At 43.9% G+C, this 16,865-nt stretch overlaps 2 protein-coding genes across 4 annotated transcripts in view; one reads left to right on the top strand and one right to left on the bottom strand.

Moving 5' to 3' along the window:
• The window catches only part of epb41l5 (erythrocyte membrane protein band 4.1 like 5), a 218,943-nt gene extending 211,405 nt beyond the window's left edge, over nucleotides 1-7,538 (top strand). Inside the window, exon 24 of the mRNA XM_059970330.1 lies at nucleotides 1,636-7,538. Within this exon, the coding sequence (XP_059826313.1) occupies nucleotides 1,636-1,699 (64 nt within the window). The 3' untranslated portion in view covers nucleotides 1,700-7,538. The remainder of the gene's footprint in view (nucleotides 1-1,635) is intronic.
• si:dkey-3d4.3 (uncharacterized) overlaps nucleotides 1-16,865 on the bottom strand; it is a 166,408-nt gene that overhangs the window by 51,621 nt on the left and 97,922 nt on the right. The gene's annotated exons all lie outside the window — the stretch shown is intronic.

The following is a 16,865-nucleotide window of genomic DNA, read 5'->3' as shown; positions in this document are numbered from 1 at the left end:
TTGACTGTTTGCTCTTTTTCATAGATGCTACTGGGCCTGCTGAGTTCCTCCAGCATTATGTGTGTGTTGCTCTGCATTTCAGCACCTGCAGACTCTCTTTTGTTTGATTTCAGCTAAAGTTGTACCTTGTGTTATGTAGTTTTATTGCTTTATTGATTTTTTGGCTTCAGGGTCTCAGTGTTCCTCTTTCTGGTGCTGAATTTATATCAGTTCCCAGAACTGTGACGCTGAGTTCATGTTCATTGTCATCTCACTGTACATACATGCAGTCAAATGAAACAACGTTCCTCTGGCCACAATGCACCTACAAAGCATATATCACACACAGCACATAGTAAACCAAAATATTTCCATAAATAAGGTGATAAAATACAGTTCATTATAGACGCAGTACTCAGCACAGCTCGCTGAGCACTGACACTGGCATTGGTCTCAGCCTGAGGGAAGAAGCTGTTGCCCGGTCTAGCTGTCCTGCTCATGATGTTCCCGTACCTCCTTCGTGACGGTAGGGGGTCAGAGGAATTATTGAGGATAGGGATCCTCAACAATGCTTCAGGCCCTTCGCCTGCAACAATCCCAGTAAATATCATGAATTTGTATAAAACAGCCTGGCGCATGCAATGTCTGTGTGTGTGAGAGAGACGGAGATTAACATTCTGCTGACGTGACAGTGTTGTAGTCTCAGTGTTCCTTTCATTCGAAAAGGTGTGTTAAAGTAAGTTGAGGGAATGAATAGGTGTGGTTCATTATATGTTAGTTTTCTTTATGATCTGTCAAATTGAGAACCAGCTATAAATACCTGGGCAATAAGATGAGTAACAGTGAGCTAATGGAATGAGTACACAGACATTGAAGAACGGAAAGGCAATGGATGGGTGTCTAGGGTCTTGGAGTCTCAAGGTGTGAGTGTTGTCCAATGCTGTCCAAGGGAAGGGCATTAGGACCCATACAGCTTGCCACCGGTATCGTCGCAGAGCAATGTGTGGTTAAGTGCCTTGCTCAAGGACACAAACACAGCCTTAACCAAGGCTATATAGATGCCTAAGAGTGCCAGTTTGTCAGTCTGGTGGGAGCAAAGGATGTTGGGATGGGTGAGGGTGGAGTGCCACGGGACGGGTCTGAGACCGGTGGCAGAGAAGGAGTGCCAGGGTGGCACGAGCAGACACACCCAGCCCTGAGACACCAGACAAAGTCAGTTGATTCCGAACAATTGGTTTATTGAACATTACCGAATGTGTCTCTGGTGCTTCCCACTCTCTCCCCTCTCCCTTCCCCTTTTCCCAACCATGATTCCCCTCTCCCCGCCCGCTTCCCACTCTCAGTCCACAATGGAGACACATATCAGAATCAGGTTTATCATCACTCACATATGTTGTGAAATTTGTTTTTTTTTGCTGCAGTACAGTGCAATACATAAAATTACTACAGCACTGTGTGAAGGTGTTGGGCACCTGCCTAAGATTTTTACACAGTACTGTATATGGGAGGGAAGGGTGAGATAGACTTTTGAGTCAGCACAACGTCTTGGGCAGAAGAGCCTGTACTGCTGTGTACTCTGTGATCTCCAGCATTTCCAATTGGTCTCACTCAGTCGGTTAAAAGGCTACTGTGATGTTTATTGTTTACCTCCTGCAGCGCCTCCACGAAGGATGTGGCAAGGACAGCGAAGCTGAAGGGGCTGTTGACAACGGAGTTGTGAGAGTTGTGCGAGGATTACCTTTCACCTGCTTTGGAAATGAACGCAGCTGCCTGCGCTCAGAGTGACGCTGCACAGGGAGCTACTTAGCAACGTTCAGATCCTCCTTTTGTACAAGATTCCAGCAACCTTCTTCTCAACTGTAGATGGACCAGTCACTCTCCAGGTAGGGTCTTACTCTATGAGCCCTCGTCAGTCTTAAAAACAGTGGACTTCAATTTCTGCAATGGAGAATGTCAGTTCCGAGAAGCTGCCGATGAATTGACTACTGGAGAAGCAGATGTTCATTAAAACGGGAAGAACCGCAATCATTTCAAAAGGAACAATAGAATTTCTGTTGGAGATAGGTTCGTGTTGACTACTGATCCTGCAAAGGAACTACTGACACTGATGGATAATCACAGGCTGCTGGCAGCGAGATGAAGTGGAGGGGAGAAAACATCTCACAACATTTTGGCTGCAATTCTTCAATCTGGGTTAATCCATTGATATGAATCCCCACTGGGACCAATGAAAGGCAAGATCATCCCTTTGAAAACTTAAGAGAACAGTGAACACTTCCACATTGTCGGGTTATTGGGGCACTCTACTCTCTGGATCAGAGGTTCCAACCTTTTTTATGCCATGGACCAACAGCATTAAGCAAGGACCCCAGACTGGGAACCCCTGATTTAACTATTCTGCCTCCAAATACAGATCATTGGAATTGAACTGAAGGCTGTTGTGGTAATTGGTAAGGTGACCCCACCATAGAATTACACTGATTCTCTCAAAGTCTCTGGCAGTGATTTTAATAACTCTCTGCATTGATGCTGTTGGATAGGGTCCTTTTCAAAGGGCTTGAGGCTTTTTTTTTTAAAGGATTATATATTTGAGAGTTGCTTCTTCATCAATTCAAGGCATTTGGAGCAAATGAGTGTAAGGGCCACCCTGGGAAAGTATCTGAAAGAGGCATATGGTTCCCACCTGGGATCCTTTTTGATGTCTGAAAGTGATCAACATGGTTTGTGAAAAAGACTTTTTTAAAAAATTCTTGCTCTGCCTGGAAGGTCCAACCTGTAACATTTGTATTTTCAGGGCATCTTGGACTAATTCCACATCCAATTTCTTTTTAATCTCTTGTGTTCTCCATAAGCTCTGTGTTTTTCCTCTCTCCCCTCACCTTGGTCCCAAGCCCTACCTTTCTGAAAGTCTGTAATGTGCATTTGGTGGTTGTTTGTATCAAAACTGTAGTGACCAGTTTTGATGCAAACTCTCTAACTATGGAAAGAATTATCTGTGCACCATTTTCTGAGGGCTTAGGGTTGTTTTAACTGGAGGTGATGTCTTAATTCATCTTGCGGGCTACTGTCCATTCTCATCTATCCAGGAGAATGCTCCCGATTGCTTTCTCATTCATATCATTGGTATAAAGTATTAATACTTAATTGATATCATAAATGATTAAGCTACATAAACAGGGTCTGTCAAGACTGCACTAACCATTACTAATCTGATGATATTCCCGTTCACTGCCACACCGGGGCAATTAACCCATGAATCTGGCCGAACACCAGAGTATCTGAAACCGTCGCCAGGAGAACGTGCAAACTCCCTCCTTGCAGACAGGATTGAACCAGGATCTCTGGAGCTGGTATTCTCCTCACCATTCACCTATGCACTGAGCCAATTCACAGCAGGCAATTAGCCCAAGAACCTGTGTCTGAACACCAGAGCATCTGAAGCAGTCACCGGGAGAGTGTTATCGAGCGGGGATGTGTTGAGCTGGTAAACAGCTGCACTTCCAGCCATTGTGAGCTCACTTCCTGCTCAGTGGGCAGCAGAGTAAATCTCAATTTGAGTTAACACGGCACGCAGTGAGTGTCCAGGCACACAATCGTGGCCTGTTCTGCAGCCTCAAATTTATGATGTTCAGCAGGACAAAGACTACTGCTGAAAATCTTTGTCCCACTCAGATCAATCATGTCCGTCTGAACAGGCAATGGCTCAGTGCACACTTTAAGGATTCATGAAAGTACTATTTCAGCATGCAGTTCATTTGCCTGCTGTGACCAGCCTTTAAAATCTCGTTACGGAAGGCATGAACATACTGTACTGTACTTCACCTCCCATTCTCGGGCAGGGAAGATGTCTCCATGTTAATTATCACTTTGTCTCACTGGTGCCACAGTTTTCCCTTTTTAATCATAGGATCTGCTTCTTGCTGGTTGATACATTTCTTCCCCTCCCAGTGTGCCCGGGTTCAGACTGTTACTGAGTATTAGTGGTGGGTGATAAAGGGGAGAGGATGTCACACTTGGTCCCTCCTACTCATTGCTCATTCTGATTCCTGGGCTTGCAGTATTTCTCTGCAACCAGTGGAATGCTCTCACTGGGGCTGCAAGCTCCATTGCTTCATCAGACACTGTACCATAGGTATGGCTGTGTAGCTTCATTCAAGCTGAATAAGAGAACTGTGTATACTGCCAATATAATATTCCACCGGCACTTTGGATTGAATTTCCATGATAGATGGCAATGGCATCTACCTCTTTTGTGAACGTCAATACATTCACATGGTAGGGAAAGAGGCCCATTCAGCCCAACATCCATGCTAACCAAAATGCCCATCTGAGTTAGTCTCATTTGCTTATGTACCTCTCCATACATTAATAGTTCTCCTGCAAATCGTCCTGCACTCCTCCCTCGGTCTATAAAAACCCAATGGATGAACGTTTACTCTTCTCATTGCTGTTGTGAGATGGTGATGTAAAGTGACTGGCATGTTTTCCTCTGCACCCAGCTCACAGCGTAAACAACCGAAAAGTTTTGATGGCCCACTCTGCCAGTGTTCCTTCATTCTTTTTAAACAAGATTGATTATTGGAGACTTTAATCTATGCACCCAGTTGTTGGTGCTGTTGGAACAAAAATGTTAACCAGCACAATTCTCTTCTTTTGTCTCCTGTGGTCGTGTAACGTGTACATTCCTGATGTTTGCCCATTTGTTCGTGAAAGTTGTGAAAGAACAGAATATGGCCCTTGTGGCTAAAGGGATCGGGGGGTATGGAGAGAAAGCAGGTACAGGCTGAGTTGGATGATCAGCCATGATCATACCCAATGGCGGTGCAGACTCGAAAGGCCGAATGGCCTACTCCTGCACCTATTTTCTATGTTTCTAACAGAAGCATCTTTTCCCAAATCCAAGGGGTATGGAGAAGCTGATTAGATAAGACCATAGGACCATAAGCTGTAAGGGCAGAATTAGGCCATTTGGCCCATCCAGTCTGCTCTGCCATTTCATCATGGCTGCTCTGTTTTTTCTCCCAGTGCCAATCTCCTACCTTCTCCCCATATCCCTTCATATCCTGACCAATCTAGAATCTATCAACCTCTGCCTTAAATATACATAAACACTTGGCCGCCACACTTGCCTTTGGCAGCAAATTCCACAGATTCATCACTCTCTGGCTAAAGAGATTCCTCAACATCTCTGTTCTAAAAGGACACCCCTCTGTTCTGAAGCTGTGCCCTTAGGTCCTACCCATTATAGGAAACATCCTCTCCATGTCCACTCTGTCTACAGTGAGATACCCCACCCCACCACACCCCCTATTCTTCTAAACTCCAGTGAGTACTGGCCCAGGCCATCAAATGTTCCTCATTTCATTCCCGGGATCATTCTTGTGAACCCCTTCAATGCCTAAAACTGCTCACATTACTCCAAGTGTGGTCTGACCAATGCCCAGTTAGCCTCTTCTCATAGTCATAACGCTCAATTCTGTAAGGATCCGTCCAGTCTCCCTTTAGCTTGTCCGTCGAGGCTTGAATTTTTTCTAGTGAAAAGGAGACTTTGTGACATGTCATACTTTAGTGCAGAACATACCACGGTGAAGCTGCTTCTTTCCTCTCAGCACTACTCACTGACAGTATACATCTGATTCCACAGGTCCAGGAAGCACGAGGTTCAAGCCCTGAAAAATGATGCCCAAAATACTTGAGGCAACACTTGCACTTTGTAGTACTTGAGGAAAATGCCCCAGCCAGTTAAAATGACCTTCAGACTATTTACCTGGCTTTCCGGCCCTAAGAAAAGGCCTCGGACCAAAACATTGACTCTTTTGTTTCCCTCCATTGATGCTGCTTGATTTGCTGAGTTCCTCCAGCGTTTTGGGTGTGTTACTCACGCTGTTGACCCAGGTAGTGAAGGGGGGGGGGCCTAGGTTTAATTTTCTGAGTTTGTTTATTTAAATTTGTTCATGGTGGCTGATGACACTGGCAAAGCATGAACTTCCCTTGCGTCTCCAACTAACCGTTGAACTGTGGAGCTTGAATAGAGTACACTGTGGGGATATAATTCCACAAGACCAGTTAAGGACGAACAGTTCCCCACAACACTTTCGTGAAGCTTTATTTAACAATTTAACCCCTAACTGTTACACTACGCCATAGTGGTTAGCGAGACACCTTTAGAGCTTAGGGCATCGGAGTTCGGAGTTCCATTTGGGCGCCAACTGCAAGGAGCATGTACATTCTTCCCATCACCACTTGGGGTTCCTCTAGTTGCTCCAGTTTCCTCCCACGATCCAAAGACATAACGGTTAGTAGGCTAAGTAGTCATTGTAAATACTCCTATGATTAGGCAAGGGTTAAATCGGGTTGCCCGTGACACGGCTCATTGGGTCGGAAGGGCCTGTTTCGTGTTTTATCTCTAAATAAAATCTGGTAGTTCCATTATCATTGATTCCAGCAAGTTTTAATTCCAAATTTAGCATTTGAATTTCTCTGCCATTGTGGTGGGATTTGACTTGATCTCTGGATCAATTTTCCAGACTCTGGTTACTCATCCACTCGTTTAACTTCCATGCAACCATGCCACAACTTCACCACCCTAAGATCTCAGCTGGCGTGGGTTTTACTGCAAAATTCTATGAAGGATGAGGATAAATTTTAACGCAACACATTGTTCTGACCGGATGATAAAATGCCTAAAAATAGAAGCTAGAAGGGAATTTCAAAACCAATTTTCTGGGAGGGTGGTATGGCACTAATATGAAAAATACAGCAGGTGGTGGAAAGTTGAATTACGATTACAAAGTTCAGACAGCATCTGTGGAGAGGAAATGGAGATAATGTAATTGGCATTGTTATTGAAGAAAATGCATCACATTTTTTAAAACATTGACAGAAATAGATCAGCCATGATGAAATGGCAGAGCAGACTCGATGGGCCAAATGGCTTAATTCTGCTCCTGTATCTTATGGTCTTATAAATGCCATGGGTCACAGAAAATGTTCAACACAGAAAGAGGCTACTCCGCCCACTGAGTGTATACCGTTTTAAAACAGCACAGTAAGTTTTGTGAGAAATTAACAGTCTGGATTTTGGAGCACAATAACGATGGTCCTGGCCACGGGTTGCCAGTTGAACAATCTTACCTTTGATGCCTGCTTAAATTGAATACCCCTGAATCTGACTCATACAAGATGATCACTTTATGTGCTGGGTGGTTCTTGTGTTAATACCCTTGAGATAGAAGTAGCAAATTTCTAAGTATACATTTAGTAGCCAATGCACAAGGTAGGATCACTGTCTCCAGATAGAATTTGCTGTTAATTTATAGTTCTAGAACTTTATTGTTCAAGTGCAATTTTCACTAGTCCTTGAGCTGTAATTTATTTTTTGATTCAAAAATGCACATTCTGTTCCATCTTCACGATTAGTTTTTGTATAGACAAGTATGAAGGGCACAACATTGGTATTGGTAAAAGTAAATGTGATTTGTAGTTTAAATAGTCTTTTGTACATTTATACAGTGTGCTTTTTATTTTTGCTCTTACAATAAAAATGTACTTTCATCCCACTGGAAAGAAGTCCTGGCTGTTTGGTGTAGTTTTCAGTTGCAACCTCTAAACTTAGCTGCTTAGCTAATCCACCTTTCCCACCAGACTCATGGTCAGGTCATCACTCTTCTTTGGATTCTGTTCTGATACCATCTTAGTAGTGGAATTCTTATCTCTTCATTCACTTCCCTCTTCCTTCTCTCACCACCCCCCAAACCTTGCTCTTGTTTTCATTTGATAAAACCCTACAAGCAGAATTCTGGGTCCTTACATCTCTAACTGTTAAGGGTCCCCAGTCTTCATTGTTTTCCACTATTGGCAGCTGCACCTTGATCTCCCTCCCCCTAATGCTCCTGAAAACTTGCCTCACCTAAGGCAGACACCCTCCAACCCGGAGACTTGCCACCTACCCCAACTGGATGAGCCAGTATCCATTACCAGTACCCGTACCAGTGCAGTGCTGGCTTAAGCCCGAAAGCCCAACAGTGATACGCTCCGAGCTGCTAGCAGCACCGTCTGCGCCAAATGCTGTCCTGATATATTCCTCAAGGAGGACAGTGGGAGATCGGTCGGGCTCTCGGTAATTGAAGTGGTGCAGGAACAGCAGCCTCGGTCAACAGGATGGGCGAAAAGTACGTGGATCTATGTAAGTCTTTAAGAAGTAATGAAATGAATAGTGAAGTATTTTAAATGGTTATCCCTGTCCTGGTGCCCGAAACATCACAATTCCTTTCCTCCCACAGATGCTTCTCGAACCCCATGAGTTCCTCCTGTAGGTTGTTGCAGGTTCCAGCATCCGCAGCTTCCTGTGTCCACATTTTAACCAAATAAGCTTTTCTTAAAGTGTTGCTGATTGTCTTAGTATTTTAATATTTTTACTGCAGATTGTCAAGGTTGTGACCATGAAGATAAAGGTTGTAAATGCAAGAGAGCACTCTATAAAAATGGTTTAAAGCAATGCATGATAACCAATATCTGAAATATTGCACAAAATGTAGGTGAGGAAGGGTAGGTTCAAAAGGAATGTGAGGGGTAAGTTTTTTAATCAGAGAATGGTGTATGCCTGGTTTGGCAGAAGAGACAAATACATTAGAGGCTTTTAAGAGATGTTGGACAGGCACATAGATATGAGGAAGATGGAGGGATATGGAATGGTATAGGTGTTTTGAGTGTCTCTGATTTGCTTTTTAGCTGGTTCAGCACAACATTGTGGGCCGAAGGGCCTGTTCCAGTGCTGTACTCTTCTATGTACTGAAAGAGAATTCTATCTAAAATCATTAAGAACATGAAAGTCAGTGGATAAATTGAGACATGTACTTTCAAAGTACACGGTACATGGTAGCATAGCAATTAGCGCAACACTGGAACAGCGCTGTGATCTCAGAACGGGGTTCCAATCACACCGCTGTCTGTAAGGAGTCTGTAGGTCCTCCAGGTGCTCCGGTTTCCTCCCGCATTCCAGAAGTGTTCAGTGAGGGTTAGAGAGTCGTGGGCAGGACGTGTTGGTGCGAGAAACGTAGCAGAGGTGACGTATTTCTCCGTATGTTTCGATGTACACACGACAAATAAAGTTACTCCTTTTTAAAAAACAGAAAGCAGCCCCCCAGCATTTGAGAATGATTTGCTCTGGTTTGTGGGTCCGAAATAGAAAGATAGCGAGATTTTGAAAGATTAAGCATCAATTTGGTGAAGTAGTGGTATTGGTTTATTATTGTCACATGTAGTGAGACACAGTGAGAAGTTTGTCTCAGATACTGTACGTGGAGATCTAATCAATATACAATGCATTGAGGTAGAACAAGGTAAAACAATAACGACGTAGAATAAAGTGTAAAGTCTACCGACAGATTGCAGTGCAGGTAAATGATGGTAGATTGTGGGGTCAAGGGTGCTTTTTATCTTACACGAGGTCTAGTTAAGAATCTGATAGCAATGGGATAGAAGCTGTCCTTGACCCTGGTGGTACACGTTTTCAGGGTTTTGTATCTTCTGCCCGATGGGAGAGGGGTGAAGAGAGAATGTCCATGGTGGGTGGGGTCTCTGATCACGGTGGCTGCTTTACTGAGGCAGCGAGAAGTGTAGACAGAGTCCGTAGGGGGGAGGCTCGTCCCTGTGATGTGCAGAGCTGCGTCCACAACTCTCTGCAGTTTCCTGTGGTCAGGTACAGAGCAGTTGCCACATCAATCCATTTTGCATCCAGACAGAATACTGTCCACGGTGCATCGATTAAAAACTGGTAATGGTCAATGGGGCATGCTAAATTTCTTTAGGCTGAGGAAGCAGTGGCGCCAGTGAGCTTTCCTGGATATTACATCAACGTGTTTGGATCAGGTCAGGCTGTTGGTGATGTTCACATCTAGGAACTTTGAAGCTATCAACCTCAACATCGGTGATGGAGACTGGATTGTGTGCACCGCCTCCTTTCTGAAGTCAATGTCTAGCTCTTGTTGACATTGAGGGAAAGATTGTTGCCATGACAACATGTCACTAAGCTATCTCTTTCCTGTACTCCGACTCGTCGTTATTGGAGATGCAGCCTTCTATGGTGGTGTCATCTGCAACCTTGTAGTTGGAGTTAGAGTGGAATCTAGCCATGAAGTCATGAGTGTACAGGGAGTATAGTGGGCGGAGGACACAACCTTGTAGTTGGAGTTAGAGTGGAATCTAGCCATGAAGTCATGAGTGTACAGGGAGTATAGTGGGCGGAGGACACAACCTTGTAGTTGGAGTTAGAGTGGAATCTAGCCATGAAGTCATGAGTGTACAGGGAGTATAGTGGGCGGAGGACACAACCTTGTAGTTGGAGTTAGAGTGGAATCTAGCCATGAAGTCATGAGTGTACAGGGAGTATAGTGGGCGGAGGACACAACCTTGTAGTTGGAGTTAGAGTGGAATCTAGCCATGAAGTCATGAGTGTACAGGGAGTATAGTGGGCGGAGGACACAACCTTGTAGTTGGAGTTAGAGTGGAATCTAGCCATGAAGTCATGAGTGTACAGGGAGTATAGTGGGCGGAGGACACAACCTTGTAGTTGGAGTTAGAGTGGAATCTAGCCATGAAGTCATGAGTGTACAGGAAGTATAGTGGGCGGAGGACACAACCTTGTAGAGCGTCAGTGCTGAGAATAATTGTGGAGTGTTGCTGCCTATCGTTACTGATTGAGGTCTGTTGGTCAGGAAGTTAGGGATCCAGTTGCAGAGGGAGGCAGTAACTCCCAAGGTCCAGAGTTTGCTTGTAATAATGGCAATGAAGGCAGAGCTGTGGTCAATAAACAGTGGGTCTGACGTAGGTGTCTTTACAGTCCAGATGAGTGTAGGGACAGGGAAATGGAATCCACCATAGATCTATTCTGGCAGTAGGCAAATTGCAATGGGTTGAGGTTGTCTGGAAAGCTGGAGTTGATGCGTGCCATGGTCAGCTTCTCCATGAAACCACAAGACATAGGAGCAGAATTAGGCCATTTGGCCCATCAACTCTGCTCTGCCATTCCATCCTGGCCAATTTATTATCCCTCTCAATCCCCTTCTCCTGCCTTATCCCAGTAACCTTTGACACCCTGATTAATCAAGAACCTATCAACCTTTGGTTTAGATTTACTGAATGGCATGGCGTGCAGAGTTATCTGCGACAAAGAATTCCATGGATTGGCCACCCTCTGGCTGAAGAAATTTTTCCTCATCTCTGTTCTAAGTGGATGTCCCTCAACTCTGAGACTGTGCCCTCTGCTCGTAAATTCTCCACTACAGGAAGTATTCTCTCCACATCCATTCTATCTAGGCCTTTCAATACTTGGTATATTTCAATGCAATCCCCCTTATTCTTCTAAACTGCAATGAGTATAGGCCCACAGCTATCAAATGCTCTTCATATTTTAACCCTTTCATTACTGGGATAATTCTCGTGAACCTCCTTGACCATCTCCAAATCCAGCACATCCTTTCTTAGATAAGGGACCCCAAATTGCTGACCATATTCCAAGTGTAGTCTGACCAATGCCTTAAAAAGCTGCAGCATTACATCCTTGTTTTTATGTTCTAGTCCTCTCAATGAATGCTAACATTGCATTTGCCTTCCTTGCCATCAATTCAACCTGTAAGTTAACCTTCAAGGAATCCTGCATGAGGACTCCCAGGTTCCCTTGCACCTCTGATTTTGAATTTTCTCCCCATTTAGTCTACGCCTTTATTCCTTCTGCCAAGCTGCATGGCAATGCACTTCCTTACGTTATATTCCACCTTGCCCATTCTCCCAATCCGTCCAAGTCCTTCTGTGGACAGACACCACTGCCTGTCCCTCCACCTGTCTTATTATCATTCACAAACTTGGCCACAAAGCTGTCAATTCCGTCATCCAAATCATTGACATAACATGAAAAGAACCAGTCAACCCCTGTGTAGCACCACCCGTCACTGGCAGAAGAGACCCTTTTTATTCCCTGTCTTTGCCTCCTGACATTCAGTCAATCTTCTATCCAGCTAGCACCTTTCCTGTAATACCATGTTATCTTGTTAAGCAGCCTCATGTGCGGCACTTTGTCAAAGGCCTCTTGAAGCAACATCCAATCAACATCTTTGTTGGTCATGGCCTCTTACTACCTCAAAGAATTCCAGTAGATTTGTCAGGCAAGGTTTCCCCATCAGAATACCATGCGGACCTTGGCCTACTTAGTCATGTGCCTCCAAATATCATAAAACTTCATCATTAATAACAGACTCCAACATCTTTTCAAACACTGAGCTCAGCCTAACTCGCCTACTATTTCCTTTCTTCTGCCTCCCTCCCTTCTTAAAGAGTGGAGTGACATTTGCAATTTTCCAGTCCTCCAGAACCATCTGGAGTCTAGTGATTCTTGAAAGATCATTACGAATGCCTCCAGAATCTCTTCTGTTAACTCCAAAACCCAGGGCTGTAGTCCATCTGGTCGTGGTGACTTACCTACCTTCAGACTTCTCAGCTTCCCAAGCACCTCCTTAGTAATAGCAATGACACTAGGATCTCTGGATTCTGCTAGTGCCTTCCACCATGAAGATTGATGCAAAATACTTTGTCATTTCTTTGCCCCCCCCCCACACACATTGCTACCTCTCCAGTGATATTTTCCAGCAGTCCGATATCCATTCTCATCTGTCTTTTGCTATTTTTATATATATTTTAAAACTTTTTTGTATCCTCTTTTATATTATTGGCCAGATACTTAAATCTTTTCTCTCTTTATAGCTTTTAGTTACCTTGTTTTAGTTTTTAAAAGCTTTCCGATCATTTACCAACCCACTAATTTTTGTTATATGCCCTCTCTTTTGCTTCTATACTGTCTTTGACTTTCCTTGCTGGCCATTGTTGGCTCACCCTCCCTGTAGATTACTACTTCGTCTTCGGGATGTATCTTTGCTGCAACTTCCAAGTTTCCCCATGTGTCTGCCTCTGTGACTCAGAAGGGAAGTGGGAGAAGAGGCATGCTGTGGTGATAGAGGATTCGTTGGCAAGGGGAACAGACAGGAGGTTCTGTGGGTGAGAACAAAATTCCTGGATGATATGTTAACTCCCAGGTGCCAATGTCCAGGACATCTAGGATTGAGTCCTCGGCATTCTCAAGTGGGAGGATGAACAGCCAGAGGTTGTGGTCCCTGTGGGTACCAATGACATGGGTAGGACAAGTGGTGAGGTTCTGTGTAGGGACTTCAGGGAGTTAGGTGCTAAGTTAAAGAGCAGGACATCCAGGGTTGTGATCTCAGGATTGTTACCTGTGCCATGTGCTAGTGAGGCCAGAACTAGGAAGATTATAGAGTTTAATATGTGGCTACTGATTTGGTGTAGGAAGGAGGGCATAAGATTTTGTGGAACTTTTGGCTCTCTTCCAGGGAAAGTGGGACCTGTACAGAAGAAGCACCCAAACTGGAGGGGGACTGATATTTCCGTGGGAAAGTTCGCTAACGCTGCATGGTGAGCTTAGAGTTCCAGGGATATGGGAACCCGAGTGCCAAAAGAGTTAGTGGAGAGGTTGTGGAGACAGATGTTGGTAAGACCTCAGACAAAGTCAAGAATCAAAAGGTTGAGTATGGTGCGACCAGTATCCTCAGCTGAGTATATTTCAATGTAAGAAGTATCGCAGGAAAGGCAGATGAGCTCAGGGCATCAGGGCAACGCCTGGAATTATGATGCTGTATCCTTTGGTGAGTCTTGGTTGCAGGAGGAGCAAGACTGGCAGCTCAATAATCTGGAGTTCTGTTGTTTGACGTGACAGAGCTGATGGGATTAAAGGAGGAGAGTTGTCTTTCTGGGGAAATGTCACGGCAGTGCTCTGTCACGACAGACTGGAGAAATCGACTAGTGAGGTGTTATGAGTAGAACTGAAAAATAAGAAAGATATGACTGCATTAATGGGGCTAAATGACAGGCAGCCCAACAGTCCGAGGGATTTAGAGGAACAAATTTTAAAGAGGTTGCATTCTGTTGCAAGAAACATAAAGTTGTTATAGCGGATGATTTTAACTTTCCACATATTGACTGGGATTCCCGTGCTGTAAAAGGACCAGATGGGATTGAGTTTGTCAAATGTGTTCAGGGAAGTTTCTTTTCTCCGTGTGTAGAAGTCTCAACGTAAGAGTGTGTGATACTGGATCTGCTATTAGGGAATGAGACAGGGCAGGTGACAGACATTTGTGTTGGAGAACACTTTGCATCCAATGATCACAATGCCATTAGTTTCAAAGTAAATATGGAAAGAGATGATCTTGTCTGCAGGTTGTGATTCTGAATTAGAGAAAGGCCATTTTTGATGTTATCAGAAATATGTCGCGGCCCTAGTTAAAAGAAAAAAGGAGGTGCATGTCAGGTATAGGCAACTAGGAACAAATGAGATGCATGTGGAGTACAAGAAATATAAGCGAACACTTAAGAAATGAGGAAAGCTAAAAGAAGGCATGAAATTAATCTAGCAGACAAGGTGAAGGAGAATCTTAAGGGATTTTACAGATATGTTAAGAGCAAAAGGATTGCAAGGGACAAAATTGGTCCTCTGGAAGACCAGAGTGGTAATCTGTGTGTGCAGCCAAATCGGGTGGGGGAAAGAGTGGGGAAGAGAAGGGGCATAAGAAGAAAGATGAACGATGATAGAGAGAAGGGGAAATGTGAGAAAGAGAGAGACAAAGGAAAGGGAAAGGTAGCCTATTTCAACATACAATGTGAGATCAGCTGTTTCTGCTCTTTGAGCCACATCACCCAGCAGACCTTCAATTTAATCCTAGCCTAATCAAGGGACAATTTATAATGACCAATTAACCTCTCAACCCGTACGCCTTTGACTGTGCAAGGAAACCCATGTGGTCATCGGGGGAGTGCATAAACTCCTTACAGGCAGCGTTAGGAATTGAACCTGGGTTGCTGGTACTGTGAGGCATTGTGCTATTAAGTATGCTACACTGCTGGGATATGAAGTGATAGTGAGTAAGGAGAGAGAAAAGAGAAGGAAAAAGTCAGAAGAGGAGAAATGGACTGAAAGAGGGGAATCGAAATGAAAGTGACAGAGAAGGGAAGAAAGACGTTCTCATCTTTGCTTGTGAACAATTGGTGCTTAAGGATTAATGCCTATGGCATCCTACAGTTCACAGCATTTCACTCCAGAAACGAGCCAGTCATTCCCTTCCTGTTTTGGCTCCTTTCACAGTGATACATAAACCAGAAGCAATCTTTCATGTTCAGTTTGTTACAAAATCAGAGTGTTTCCTTATTTAAATTGTTTGGAATTATGACCAGTTAAAATTAATTTACACCCATGGATACATCATAACTATGTGGTTTTTTGATGTTACCAGCACTTCAAATTCTTCGTAAACCCACCGTCACCCAGACTGGCAGCAGCTGACTGTGGTCCACTGTCCTCGGCCAATAGAGGCTGATCGGCCCTGTGCCTTCTGCTTTTACCACAGCATTTCATACGTCTTTTGGGCAAACATCCTTCCCCTCCCGGGGGTGAGGTCTTTGGAGCTGCTGTTGGCGTTTCTGTAGCTCTGGGTTTTTCCAGGATGGAGTTGCTAGCCTTGTGCCCAACCCTCCTTTCACAGCCAGGCTTGGGACCCTCCATGGAGGAGCTGGCACTTAATGTGTTAAAGGTGCCATTTGAACAAAATTCCCAGTTATCTTACCTTGCCTTCTCTCAGTTGTTTACCCAATTAAAGAAATCATTTGATGAATCTGAAAGACCAATCTTTCTCATACACTTACAATGATAAATTTCAAATATTCTGATCATCTCAGATTATCAAAAACCAAAATTACTTACCACTGTTATTGATAATACCATTTATCTGCAGTGTAATATGTTATAGGTGGTCAATTTCTTTATAAAGATTGAAACAGAATGTGCAGAATGCTTCAGAAGTTGAATATATTTTTCATCATAATTAAAATTCAGTTAGAACACCGAACAGTACACATGGTACAGGCCATTTGGTCCACAATCAAGTGCTGACCGTTACTCTAACATCAACCCCCCCCCCCCCAACCCAGCCCTCCATTTTTCTTTCATCTACATGTCTATCTCAGTCTCTTGAACGTTCCTATTCCATCTGCCTTTACCACCTCCCCGGTAGTACTTCCATGCACCTCTGTAAAAAAATTCTACCTTTGACATCCTCCCTCTAATTTGCTCCAAACACCTTAAAGTTATGCACCTTGTGTTAGCTATTTCCACCCTCGGAAAACCCCTGGCTATTACCCCTCAATCTATCATCTTGTACACCTCTACCAGATCACCTCTCAACTTTATCCTCGTAAGACATGTCCTCTAATCCAGACAACATCCTGGTAAATCTTCTCTGCACCCTTGCCCAAGCTCTCACATTCTTCCCAAAGTGAACTCTGGAAGAAAACGCTTCATGTTAATGCTTTTCTGCCCCTTGTGACCGGTCAGCTTTGAGTACAAAGAAACCATGGGCTTATCCAAGACAATTGCCCATGCAGAGGTACAGTTTACGTAGCCTCCATCTTAGCAAATTACAGGTAAACCTCGAGGAGGAAAGTATAGTGGTTTCTCATTAATTGGGACACTTTGGGATCAGAACATCTTGGCCCATTAAATAACTGCACCAATTAGCTTAAGTTTCATAAAAATAGTTTTTTAAAAAAAGTATAAAAAATGTATGTCAATGATTTGGACTCTGGGATTAACGGATTTGTGGCTAAATTTGCCAATGATATAAATAAAGATAGGTGGAGGAGCGGGTAGTGTTGTGGAAACAGAGAGCCTGCTGAGAGACTTAGATAGTTTAGGGGAATGGGCAAAGAAGTGGCAAATGAAATACAATGTTGGAAAGTGTATGGTCATGCACTTTGGTGGAAGAAATAAACGT

Source organism: Hypanus sabinus, chromosome 5 (genome assembly GCF_030144855.1).
Source record: "Hypanus sabinus isolate sHypSab1 chromosome 5, sHypSab1.hap1, whole genome shotgun sequence".
NCBI classification, from domain to species: domain Eukaryota; kingdom Metazoa; phylum Chordata; class Chondrichthyes; order Myliobatiformes; family Dasyatidae; genus Hypanus; species Hypanus sabinus.
The sequence above is the reverse complement of the archived record's forward strand: the minus strand, read 5'-3'. Positions and strand labels throughout refer to the sequence as shown.